The sequence below is a fragment of the Falco peregrinus genome, chromosome 6 (assembly GCF_023634155.1).
Source record: "Falco peregrinus isolate bFalPer1 chromosome 6, bFalPer1.pri, whole genome shotgun sequence".
Taxonomy (NCBI): domain Eukaryota; kingdom Metazoa; phylum Chordata; class Aves; order Falconiformes; family Falconidae; genus Falco; species Falco peregrinus.
The window spans coordinates 31,843,619-31,857,528 of record NC_073726.1 but is presented as its reverse complement, the minus strand read 5'-3'; the positions used below and the strand labels follow the sequence as shown (position 1 = coordinate 31,857,528).

Sequence of the window (13,910 nt, the reverse complement as noted above, 5' to 3'; positions counted from 1 at the left end):
TCTGTGGTGAAAAGTTCAGACTTTTCAGTTGATAAGCTACCACTAACAAATTCAGTACATCTATTTGGTAGTTTTTGATGTGTGAAGTTAGCATATAATTTGCTTATTTTGGGTATATAATATTCTTTTAAAATAGCAATTACATTTTAATTCTGTCTCTTATTTTACTTTACAGGTTTTGAATTAAATACATTATGCTTGATATTTGCTAGTACAAAGTTATCTCATATACTATACTACCTTCCAAAATTATATTTATTCCAAATATTTTACTATTTTGGATTTACTAAATTTCCATGGAATACCCATGTTGCTTCAAAACTGTTCTGCAAAATCAAGGGCTTCGCTTATAATAAAAAATTAGCGACTTCATTTGCAAAGAAAATTAGAAAAATTACTGAGTTAGCTGAGTTCCTCAAAGTAATCAGGGAACCTAGAACCATTGGCAAGTTATCTTCTCAGCAAAATGATGCTCTGATTTGCTAATATTTCAGTGGCTTTTGAGCAGAGATAGATGTTTGGTATTTTGCTTTACCAATAATCCATATAAGATAGTGAAACATGCATTTTTCCTTTCAGGCATACCTGTAACACCTACAGAATCAGCAATTGGAACAAAACCTTCATTGTTAATCTCTCACACGGGTGCTACCATGGAGAGATTTCCTCAGACACCTCCTTTATTTGTTACTTCAGGGACTGAGTCAACTCATACTGGTGTGACAGACAAAATAACCATGAAGGCAAACACAACTTTAAGGGGAATGAATATATCAGCAGAGGCCATTACAGACTTTCATTCATTGGAAGCATCTAATGCTGCCACCTATTCAACATTTTCATTACCAAGTACAGTGGAGCCTTCTGATGTACTTCACAGCACAGCCAGCCCTACTGTCCTTTCCAAACTCATCTCTTCAACAGATTTTCCAACTGCTCTTCAAGCACCAGCAGTCACATCACATACTGTCAGTTCTACTGCATCTGTAACTTTACCCATTACAATAGCAACTAAACCAACCGTGCTCAGTGCAAGTCCTATTCCAACATGTTCTGCATTATTAACACCCATGTCCCTAGTGGCAGATCCATTTCCACTCGAAACATTAACCACTCAGTTAGGAACTGCTCCCCCTAACTCAGCATTAACGACTTTAACCTCCAAGCCACCTTTTGTTACTTCTGAGCTGCCCATAGGGATTGGGAAGAGTAGGAGTCCTTCAGTAAGTCATTCTAAGGGAGCAGCAGTATCCTCTGAAGTGTCTTTGCCTGCTTTGCTGGCTGGCAGAGCAACTGTCACAAGACCTGTATTTCTCCTAGGTTCACAGCTGACACTAAGCACACCAACTTCTCCTATATCTAGTTTGTCTGTTAGAACTAGGTCTGGCACTGGTCAAACTGCAGTTCGCCCAACACCCTTTCCTGCACTGACTTCAACTGCTCCTCATATTCCTATGACTACTAGATTTGCAAGCCTGGAGACAAGTTTTCCTCAATTAATCACAGTTTCATATTTTGAAACAGCTAAACTCTTGTCTAAAACTTCTCTGATATCATTAAATGCAAGTTCTTTAACTAGTTTTTTTCCAAAGCCATTTCTATCTTCAGTGGAAATTCCAGTGACTGTTCCCAAGCAGACATCTCCATTAGTAAAAGGCAGTGTTTCTGCTGCTCTGCCCATAAGGAGTGTATCTTCACCTTAGGTTGCTTCCCAAATCCCTATAAACACTTCTTTGAGTTCTTCTGTAACATGCACAGTACCTATACCAATGCATTCTCTGACTAACTCTCTGAAGCCCAAAGCTATGGCAGATGTCACTGTTGCTTCCAAAAAAGTACTCTTCTAGTCAGTCCAGCACTCTCTGATATGTCTGTAGCAAGGAAAGCTTCAACAGAAAATAAATACATGATGCATACTGATTCCTTTTTGGTGTCATCCATTTCTAAAAAGCCAATAAAATCCCTTATGACTACAGTCTTCCCCCTTAAGACATTTGAATTACCTTTAAATGCCACATTAATAACCACTTCAGAAATTACAGAGTACCCAAGCAGTTCACACACGGAATTGAAAACTGACTCTGTGGCACAAAGTTCAGGCACTTTCATTCCCAAAGACCCTTCTCTTACAAAGTTGTCATCTTTATCTACAATCTCATTATCAACATCAGTACCATCTTACGTGACAGCTCATATTACAAGTTCTTAATTGATTCCCATTGTCAGTAGGAAACCATCATTAACACAAAATATAACTGCTACCCAAATATCAGTTTCATCTCTAGATACAGAAGGAACTTTAAAAACTCCAGTTACAGACTTTCCAACTTCTTCTATAGATTTTTCTACATTCACTTTAAACCCTTCTACGAGCCTTTCAGCAGCACTAAAGATACCTATTGTAATGCCCTCTTTACTAATGCCTACAGCTCCTGAAACCATTTTAGAAAGCCAGTCCAGTAGGGTCCCTATGTCTTCACCTCCTCCTAAGACCACTCATATCTCTACTGTTTCTCTAGGAAAACAGAGTTCTTCGGTAAGTTCTTCAGAAGAAGATGGAACAATATCAGCCATATCAGCTGGAATCATCACTGAATCCACTACACCATTGATCATGAACACTACAGGGAACACTACATCCTTAAAAGCACCTTCTGTTTTTGCAAAAATACTGCCTAGCTCTTCAGCCAGTTTGCTAGTTGCTTCTGGCACTACTGTAGTCTCTAGGATTACTACAAAAACCACTGATTCTTTTGTTGCCAATTTGGAGTTTTATATGGCTTCAGCTTCAGTTCCTACCACCACAGAAACACCTGTGCCTGTGTCACACAAATTTTTATTTACATCTGCAGTGACTCAAGCCTCACAGAGTGCTAAAGAAACTCCCAAAATTATGATCATGAAAACAACTGGTACTACAAGTCCATTATCACAGATGAAGAGTACCTCATTTACAGCTTCAGAAGTTAAATATGCAACCTCATTTGAAAGAACTGTGGATGGTTTTGAAAGTGGCCAGACTTCACATGAGGAGAGAAATGATACCAAGACAAAGTCACCCACAACTGAGAAGTCTTCCTTGCCTTATTTGACAGTAACTGCAGTTCAGAGTGTGGCTTTTTCAAGAAATACCACCTCAGTAAAAAATCTCTCTCTTTCTGGAGTCCCAGATGTAACAGCATCAGATTGGTCCAAAATCCCAACACAGAAAAATATTAAACCTTATTTCAGTTTATCAGAGCCCACAGAACTGCAGACCAGAACTATAATAGATTTATCTCATTCTAGTGGTGGAATGGTGCTGACTTCCTCTTCAGAGTCTGTGGAAACACAAACTTCTCTGGCAAGCGCAGAAAGAACGACAGCTGTAGCTGACAAGGCTTCCTTTGATACAATGATACATGCACTGATGTCTACATCTTCTGAATGTGTGGTATGATCAGTTTTACTTGCCCCTATGTGTTAAAATATATATTGGTTTCCATACATTTTGTTATGCTATGTGTGTAATACCAGAGATTTTAAATATCTCCTATTTTTGTGTTTCTTTGTATATTTTAAAATACTCAGTTATTCTTAGAGGATTGTTGTATCACTGCTCTTATACTGCCCTGGTACGTTTTGCAACATGGATGTATTGCTCTGCAAAAACCCCACCTTTCAAAGCTATGTGCTGATTTTAGGTAGCGAAATATATTTGAGGTGCAGAAAAAGCCATAATCCATGGAATTTTTGGATTTCTGCATAATCTCACCCCGTCTTTTTTCTATTTGTTTCTTTGTCATTGTGTTTAAAATTATGGATGATTCTGTATTTTTTAAAATGCTTCATATTATTACTGAATATAACATGTAGCCTTAATGCTTAATGCTGTACATAGGGCACTCCCCCAAAGCTAGATGGAACAGGAAGGCTGTGGGTGAATGGACATCACTGTCACCTGTTACTACCACATGAAAGCAACTAATTCCAAAATAACTGATAAGAGGTCACACAGATTTGGTGATTCTGTCTCAGAGCAGGGTGATGAACACGTAATCACTTGGACTTCACGAGGGCAATAAATGTAAAGTTGATTCTGGTTGTTTTTTCCGTATATGACAGCCCAGATACCTTGAACCTGTCGACAAATGTAGCCAATATGTGTGTGTTAATATGGGTTGGATGTTATACAACCTTTCAAGGAACTGCCCTAAGGATGTGCAGAAGCCAGACTGTGGATTTCGAGGAATGCCAGTTCAAGTTAATACTGATAGTTGTTGCCCAGAATGGGAATGTCCCTGTAAGTCACTCTTTTATTTTTAAATACAACCTAGAGCCTTGATCTGTAAATTTCGAGTAACAAATTAAGGGTTTATTACAGTGGGACTAGGAGGTTGAATACTGGAAAGAATTTAAAAGAGCTGTTTATCAACAAAACAGAATGAAATATACTGAATACTCTGGTATCTTTGAATTAACATTCAAGAGAGTAAAAATATTTTATTTTTAATAAAAACATTGAAATGAAATCTGCAACATGAACATCAACATTTTCCATCTGAGACTTTTCAGAATTTCTATTGTAGAAATGTTGATATTTCAACATTTTGTGAAGGAAAATCAAATACTGGCATTTTCTGAAAGACAGAAGCCCCAAATTTCAGTTAGCTCTAACTACAATTTTTACTCATGCTTGGAAACTGCAGGAATTGGCAGGTGACTGCAAAGGGAACAAAAGGGCCAAAGAGCAGTCAGCTTAAAAACTTTGTATCATTATTGACACCAATATCACACTTTTAAATATTTGTCTCAAGATAAGATGGATCGGTCTCTCATTATCAGTATCCCAAAAATATGCCTATTTCAATACATATATTTTTTCTCACAATGTACAGATTCATTGACCTTGCCTGTAGAACACTGACCAAGTGAAAATTTTCACCAGTTTAAGCTTTCCCCCCTACGCTGAGCACATAGCAGTAGGTTAAGGTATTTCCACTGAGTAACATAAGATACTCACTTCTGCTTACAGCTCAGTAAGCTGTCTGCAGATCAAGGTCATCAATGTATAAACGAATGTATGTATGAAAGCAAATATTACTAAAACTGCAAGGTTTTATTAATGCCCAGTATTCAGTTCTGTGGTAACCTCATTAAATGACAGTTCTTTTTTAGGTCAATGTTCTGTACTGTCTGAACTGAGTGTTATTACATTTGATGGAAACAACATAGCTCTCTGTAATATGGCTTCCTACATTTTAGTCAAGTTACCAGCAGAAATTATTGTTGCTCATATTGAAAAATGTCCTGCTAATCAGGTAAGATTCTTGCATTTCCACAATAATTTTAAGTTTCTTAAATTTTTGTGTTATAGGTATGAAATTCTGCAAAAATGTATCACTTAGAACTTTCCAATAGAAGTCATACCCATTGAAAAACATCAAGTTACTTAATTTTCAAGGACCATGTTTAATCATGCTGTCTAGATAAAAAAGATAAATATCTCAGGTTAAATAGTAAATGTCATATCATTTTATAAGGAAATTCAAATGTAGGTTCCTTTTAAATTGTCAAGGGTGACACAACTTCTGCATCTACATGTCTCCTTTCAGGCTCTCCACCCACAAATCTTCTCGAGGCCTTGAATTTATACTTTAAAATACGGTGAAAATACTAAAATATTTTGAATACTCACAAAAATATTTTGTAGTCATTTTAGGAAGGTACTAATGAGTTTGGGATTAGTGTGACAAGTTGTTCTTTGTAGTTGTCTAACTCTCTGTATTGCCTACAGTGGGGATCCAGCCACTTTATTTTTAGACTACCAGTTTAGGTCAGATCAGTCTCATCCTTAGAATCTGTACATACATTTCCTTTGCATTGTCCACAGTCCTAATTTATGCAGCCCTTGAACAATTGGCTTTTATTTCCATCTTTGGTTTGTGGGTGAAGTTCCTGATGAGGATCTTCATCAGGCTTCTTTCCTTCCCATCCCTATTTGATCTTTTATCTACTCTCACTGGGCAACTGTACACTTGATTTTTAAGTCCCGAGTCTTATACGTTTTAGAGTTTTTCTTTTAAATTGCTCTCTTCACTGTTTCTTGGTTGCGGTCTAAAGGTGTGAACGCAGCTCACATTTAGAAGTCTGTAGCTGTAGTTCTTTAAAAAAGTTTTTGAAAGGGCTTTGCAGCATATGCTGAGTATCCCAATGCTGGTAATGAGTTGCTCTCAATGGTAAAGCTGTTTAGTTAAAAGCCAGCTGAGGTATGGTATATATGAGCTGCAATCTTGTGCAGAAAGATGCCTTGGTAAAATAGCAGTGACATCAGAGTTAGGGCAGGGGATTTTATTGGCATGGCCATTGTATTTCTAGGTATTTTTAATTCAACTTGTTCAGCACATTGTGTTATCTTTTCTGTGTTATTTTCCACATAAACCCCTTTGATTTAAATCTTTAACAAGTAAATCAAGTTTCCAGAAAAAGTTAATAGAAAGTTGCACTACATTAGCAGGGAAATGTGTATTTTTTATTATTTATAAGGAATATGTTATATTAGTTTAATTATGAAGCTGATTGTAGAAGAACTTCAAACACAAAGAAAACAGTCAACTTATTTTTGCTAAATAAGAATGCTGTTGATTATCATTGCACTTCTAATCTATTTTTCATGTTTTCCAGAGTGCAAATTCAATAAGAAATCTAGTGAGTACTTTTTTCTTTTACTAATTGTAAAATACATTAATATTGCACATATTGAAAAAAATCCTTATAGCACTGGTACAGAATTAGAAAAACAATAGTAACTAAACTTGTCACATTTCTTTCAAGGTTCCCCCTGCAAGCACTTCAGGACTCTGTTTTAAGAAATTAAATGTAACAACACACACATATAAATTACTTATCAATCGTTTAGCAAGAAAAGTAAGTATATATCACAGTATATAGCATGTGTCCACTTTAAAAGACATTGGAGAGCTATTCTGTTGTAGAATGCAATAGACTAGATTTATAACGGATGTACTACAGGATTAGGATTACTTTCGCAGTTCAGGTTCCCAGTAATTCATGGTATGCTAGAAGCAAAAAAATATACATTTCTGATACCATGCTTCACTTCTATGTCATTTATCCAAGATGATTCTTCCAAGTTCTATCGAGATTTTAAAGAAGCTGCAAAAGCATTTATAGTTGAGACCATATTTCCAAAAAACCTAGAACCAAACAGAAATGTTCCAAGACTTGATAAATCCTTAGGCTGCCTTTCCTGCTAGTCAATAATATGTTAGAACAGATAAATTTGAATAATTGGGAGGGTGGGGGTTTTTTGTTTTGTTTTATCATATGATATGTGATAAGATTTATTGCTTCATTAATTAGAAGGCATTTCTGTATCATTGTTTTATCTCATGCCTACTTATTTTACAGTTATAGGAAATGTCACTGATGGGAAGCTCTGTGCTTTAAGCACTGTGAATGTTATTATATGTGGCAGAGGTTGTGAAAAATATATTTTGCCATAAAATGTAAAGACATAGAAGATACGTCTTTGGAATCTGTTTCTCCCTTTTTTTGTATGTGGTTTATTTTAGGTAGTAGTGGATTCTGTAGTTCAATCATTACCATTTTCAAAAGAAGGACTCAGTATTCAGGATACTGGTGCAATGTACGTCATTAATACCCCAGCTGGCATTAGCATCAAGTGGGCTCACATTACAGGCATCATAGATATACAGTATGGATTACATTCTAACACATCAATGAAGACAGAAGGACTTTGTGGTGAGGCTGTGGTGGCAATTTTTTTCTTATTTAATAATATTTATACCTCCCTTTTTTGTCTGTGAACTGCTGTCCTTATAGCTCTCCTTGTAACCCCCATTAGCTACACTGACAATCCTATTTGGGGTGGGCTTATGAAATTCTATTAATTAATACAATAAATCAATAATTCTGTTTCAAGGCACTGCTTGCTAATAAAGCAGCTTGCATAGCAAGTAATGATCATTGTATCCGATTAACTTTTAAAAAATTTACTGTTCTCTGCTTGTGTTTAAGAATATTGTTGAAGTCAAGTAAAGGGAAAAATTTTCAGTGGAAAACCGGTTGCTAAAGAAGTTCAGATAGTGACAGTATATTTCAGTGATTGTGGGAGAAAATGGCAGTGACAGCTTATTGCTATGCAAATCCTGATAAAAGGTGTATCTTGGGAGGGAAGGGTCCAAATCCCCTGAGGACAGTAAATCCAAATTCAGACTTCTTAAGGTTGGATCTAGTGTCCAAAATTGTGCTGCAGTGTCTCAGACTTAAATTATAATGACAGTAAATTTAGCATGTTTTAGGCTTCCCTAATAGCCTTTTTGTTACTCTACCAGTATGAATTACATGGAAGTGTGTAAGCAGGTATTTTAGAGTTACTTTATCATAAATATTCATTTTCTGGTGCATCGTAATTTTACAGGATCTACCCCACATTGAACAGGAAAATGAACTTTTTATAATCTTTTAAACTGCTTCTAGTTGTAAAAGCAAACAAAACAATTCAGATATGGTTTAAATACGCATATAAACAAACTAAGTGTTTAAAATAAATTGCTGTATTCTGCTTGAACAAAAGGAAAGTTCTCCCAGATCTAGTGAGAGAAGGCGAATGCTGGCCCTGGCACGTACTGCATCTTTTCCCAGTATTATGCCATCTTCTCTGTGCTTGCTAAAAAGACTGGGATGACATGAGGTCAAAGGCAGGACAGAAAATAGAATAGTTACTCTTTGTGCCATGAAAAGACAAAAAGAGGAAGACTATGCAGACAAATCCAACATCTGGTGCATAAAGTAAAGTGTTACTCTACCTGATATTTCACAGTAAAGCCTGAAGCCTCCTTTAGTGCTTCTTTCTTATTCTCTGATGTTTGTTCCTGTCTGTTCTCCTATTCTCTCACTCTCATACTGATGAAATAATGGGACTATGTGGTAATTTGGCTTTTTTAAAGCTGTATTGATTCTGCAGTTCTATAATATGGCCCTACAAATTCTAACGTCAGCAGAGTTTTGTGGGATGGCATTAGGACAGCAGCAAGCAGCAGAAGTGTTAAGAATACTGGAAAGCTGTGCTCCTGTCAAATGCTTCTTATCATACAGATACCATCTTCTGTGTTTCTCCATGCTGTCTGAGAGAATAACAGCCCGTCATGCCAAGCTAGCCCAGTTCTAACAAGGGACCCTAGAGATTATCAGGAAGTAGGGCTGGAAGCGTGAAAGCAAGAACTTAGGGTGTGGTTAGCAGTGTGGAAGGAAAGTTTAAAAAGGATATAGCAATTTTGGCTGATCAGTCCCTAGGATGTAAAACAGTATTATGAGGATTACAATTTTGCCATTAATGATTTTTTATGTGCTTATAGGAAGTATATGTTTTCATTGATTAATTAACTGAATACATACAATAATGAATTCAGGTAGCCAATGGATGTCAGGGGTTTGGGTGGGTCATTTTTTTGCAGTGGTTTTGTATTAAGAAATTAAGTAAGAAAAATATTTTCTCTAGAGGAAGCATTTTGTTCATCAAAAGATTCCTTTCATAACTTCTTGCATTTAGAATGTTCAATCAAGTTTCAGTACAGTGTCAAATTGTAAGTGACACGCAGAATATTTGAAAGCTGTGTACTTTTACTCACATAGAACTGATCGCTGTTCAGTAGAATGAGATCAGAATCTGGTGCCATGTCAATGAGTTTGCTACACTCAGCAGCACGTTTTGGTAGCAGTTCTTCTCAAAAGTTAATTAGTTGTGGGGAAAGTTATCATTATTTGTATCGTATGATCTGCTTGTTTTGCTAAGCCATTGAGCTGACAACTTAAATCACAAGTAGAAAACTGGAACTACAGTGGACATACTGCTCCCTTCATTTATAAATTCAGTTGGCTAATTCTCACAGGTGAGCCTGATTAAGCTTGCCTTATCAAGTGCACTTTTCTTTCCCCAAGGAAATAATGGGGCATGTTTGTTTGTGCTTTGAATATGATGCTCTGTCTCCAGGGGTGTGTAATGGAGACCCTACTGATGACCTGAAAATGCAAAACAAGACAATAATTACAAATATGGAGGAAATCGAACTGTTCATTAAGAGCTGGGAAATTGAGAAATCACTTGATGTAACAACCAGGAGGCCAGTAAGAAACTGTACTGAAGATAACTGCACATACTGTATGGAACTGTTAAACAGAAGCATTTTCATCCCTTGTCACAAGAAAGTGAGTACAAAGATCAGAGAAATTCCAAGGGCAAATTAAATAAAAGGTGCATAGTTAAGAAAAGAGTAAGATATATGTGCACATTTGTAATGTTTTCTTATTTCCATGAGTTTACAGCTGGATGGGTTGCTGTAATACGTCTGTCATGTTGGCTTCTAATACTTTTGTAATATTGTCCATTATAAAAACACATATATATGGATGTCTGTGCTATTGTGCTGTTTCTTAAATTATTTAGCAGGCAAAGCTCAAAGGAGAGACACCAAATCACCATCTCAACACCAACACATTCCAGAAATTATTTTTATGCTTGACGTTGGTCACTAGAACGGAAAGCCTCATGCTTCTGCTGCCTACAACAGCAACACATGCAGTCTGAGACTGATTGGACTAAAGAAATTTCCAGTGAAACAAATGTTGATGTAGTCATTATTATGTTAACAATTTGGTAGCGTTTCTTACAGAAATCATTATAATCTGTTTCTGGACACCGTACTTTCTAATGGGGATATAGCTGTAGCATGCAGACTACCACTAGAGGTGGGCAGTGCAGCCCAGGTGCTTCCTGGAATGGGAAATGAGGAAGCCCCAAATCTCTTGAGGTCTGACTTACTTTTCCCACTAAATTAAAAATCAGAAGGATTAATTGCTCAAGTGGCCCTTTCTTTCTCAGAGATAGATGTGTCCAGACACCTTGGTTTGTGTTGTGTTACTCTCTGGTTTTCATGACAGACAAATGCTGTTAAAGGTACTGCAGGCAGCTGAGCCCCTTCCTTCAAACTCCCAAGACCTCTCTTCACTCTCCCCAGGTAGAAAAAAAAATGGAGGGAGTTCTTCTGAAAGGAAGGGGTTAAAGAAGTTTTTTTAAAAAAAAAGATTAATAGATATTTGCCACAGAAACTTAATGGGAGGGAGCAGTGGTAAACAGTTTGGAATCAAGAAGGGGGAGAGAGTAGCACCAGTGGGTAGAAGGATGCTTTTCATTATTGTTTTAACAGATCTCATTTAAAAATAATTAAAAGGAATCTGAATAGTCAGAATTCCTCTTCATATATATTCTCAGGAAGACTCTCAGCCTCAGACACAATGCAATTGCATCTTTTCCTGGTTTTTAGCAAAACCTGGCATAGCATCAAAATTGCCAAGAATCTGGTTAATCCATTATGAAATTTGTTTTCTTTCATATACATTAGATAGTGGCAGAGCCAGATTAGATGGAGTGTATTGTGCGCTTCACAGGCATGAAGCAACTGTACAAGGATAATAACAGAGTCATCTGTGTAATGAACTTTATGGCAGAAATGAGTGACATCTTGAAGATTTGCTGAAATCACAGGGAGAGCTGGGCTGCAGCACAGTAGGGAACAGGCAGAATGAAACAAAATCTGACTTTTCCACCATGTTACAGGCTTATGCAAACAAAACCAGAAACAGATAGGTTGCATCAACTGCATTTAGACCCAGTAATGTAGGCTATCAGGTCCTACAGACACAGAAACAGAGCACTTGCTAATAATTTGTTCACAACAGGAATTTATGGAAGGTGTTTAGCTGAGATTGTTGACTTTTAGCTGACAGGGCTATAACGCAAAAGTTCTTGCAAGTACTGTGACATCTCATTAGGACTGTGTTCTGTGCCTACTAATGAGCATAAAAAGTTCTGGCAGTTTAATTTTGTGGAACGAATATTCTGAACGAAATGGTATTCTTTACTTTAGACACTGCTTGTGATCTTCTTTCCCTTCCAGCTGTATTATTGTGATTAATGTGTATTAATGATTTATTTTAATTACAGAAAACTCTTCTACTGTTAATTCTCAATTACAATACGTTCCTAGGTGTCACCACAGGAGTTTTGTGAGAAGATGTGGATCAACAGTACTTTTTTTTGGAATTACGAGTGTGATGCTCTTTCTGCATATGTGGCTTTATGCAACAAGTTCAACATCTGCATTAAATGGAGGACACCTGATTACTGTTGTAAGCAAATAGCTATGTTTTATACCCCAGTGTGGCATTACACTGCTGCAGTATTTAGCAATGAGTTAAAAATATATTTATTTCTATTGTTATTTTAAGTACCACCTTGTTCTATCACATTATTAGTAAATCAGGGAACAAAATCCTAAGATGTATTGTTTTAGTCAAAGTTCTGTGAATCAGTTTTAATCTTGATTGAATGAGTTGCTTACCTAAAGTACTGTTAAAAATATAAATGCATGATTTCTGTGATACACTCACTTGTTCTTACCTGTTTATCCAATTGAATGCTGCAAGAATAACAGCAGCATTCAATGTCCTATTTTTATGACTTGCAGCACTGAGTTGTCCTGAGGGCAAGGAATACCAGCCTTGTGTGCAACCCTGTGAAGCCAAGACGTGCTTGAATAAATGGTTTTATGAAGATTCTCCCTGTTTCTATCTAAGGGAAGACTGTGTGTGTAAAAATGGCACTATTCTCCATAGAACAGACTCTGGCCTCTGTATACCAGAAGAAAAATGTAGTAAGTGCAGCAGGACAGTGTGGTTTGCAGATGTGCTAATATTAACTGCAGCTCAGTGTAAGCGATGTTTAAGTTCTGTATCAGCCCTCAGTAAGTGTCAATCTTGTACAGCTCTCTTCAGCAGAGCCTAGTTTATCTCAAGCTGCCACAGTGTGTGCTTTCAGTTCACTTGGATTCAAGACCCAGTGCCAACGTATTCCTGTTGGGGAAAAATTACAATAATTCTTTCATAGCTCTCAGGCTTTCTTTCCTGGAGTACTCAGGAAAGAATAGCATGGGCAGGTTCTTTCCATTGCGCTCAGTATTTATTTTCACTCATGGCAAAGCATTTGTTCATTTGGAGTTTATAAGGTCATCATCTTTTCTTGATTCCTTGATCATAATGCTCCACAGCGGTCTTATGCAATTATTTTATGGACTTCATAGTTGCTTGCAGGAAATCTGCACTCTGTTTGTTGAAGGGACGTAATGATTTTTCTCTTAGCGTGTACAGATAACAAAGGACAACCCCGCTCTGCTGGGGAGATCTGGAATGGGTCCATGAGAAGCTGTTGCATGTACAACTGTTTAGAAAATGGAAGCATTGTTGCTGTAGAACCTGAATGCAACGAGGATCCACCCCCACTCTGTGAAAGAGAAGGGGAAGTTATCGTCCATGTCATTGAAGAGAGCGCTTGCTGCCCAAAGAAAATTTGCGGTACGTACCACACTTGTTTTCAGTAACAGATGTATAAGGCAAGCGCTTGACATTCACTGACAGATGACAAACTTTAGACAGGGTTCAAGGTAACATTTTTCAGAAGTAATTTTTAGGTACTTGTGGCTGGTTGAGACACCAAAGCAGGCTTCTTTTCTTTGTAAGAACTGACTCACTGAAATAATTTTATTAATGAAACAAAACTTCTGTTAAAAATGAATTTTTAAGCTCTTGGGTGGAATTTCAAAAGAAATTGATAGATATGTGATGACAGAAGTACTTGGTAATTGGGGCAGTCATCTGAGCCTGTTCACTTTTCTTATTAGTGTTTTGGTGTCAAGAGCAGTATCCTCTGACCTACTGCTGTTACACAGAAGCAATATTCTGTAAACTCATCACTGAATACTAATATTCTGTCTAGCCATGGTTGTTAAAGAAAGGAATAAATTTATTTCTCCTAAAATGTTGAGCAAAAGACG

General features: G+C 36.9%; 1 protein-coding gene across 1 annotated transcript in view; it reads left to right on the top strand.

Annotated features, from left to right (window-relative positions):
• LOC101916701 (otogelin-like protein) overlaps positions 1-13,910 on the top strand; it is a 100,549-nt gene that overhangs the window by 69,848 nt on the left and 16,791 nt on the right. The window contains exons 36-46 of the mRNA XM_055807692.1: positions 580-1,688; positions 2,492-3,433; positions 4,105-4,282; positions 5,158-5,300; positions 6,664-6,687; positions 6,814-6,906; positions 7,575-7,764; positions 10,016-10,230; positions 12,069-12,210; positions 12,549-12,734; positions 13,219-13,431. Of these exons, the coding sequence (XP_055663667.1) occupies positions 580-1,688; positions 2,492-3,433; positions 4,105-4,282; positions 5,158-5,300; positions 6,664-6,687; positions 6,814-6,906; positions 7,575-7,764; positions 10,016-10,230; positions 12,069-12,210; positions 12,549-12,734; positions 13,219-13,431 (3,435 nt within the window). The remainder of the gene's footprint in view (positions 1-579; positions 1,689-2,491; positions 3,434-4,104; positions 4,283-5,157; positions 5,301-6,663; positions 6,688-6,813; positions 6,907-7,574; positions 7,765-10,015; positions 10,231-12,068; positions 12,211-12,548; positions 12,735-13,218; positions 13,432-13,910) is intronic.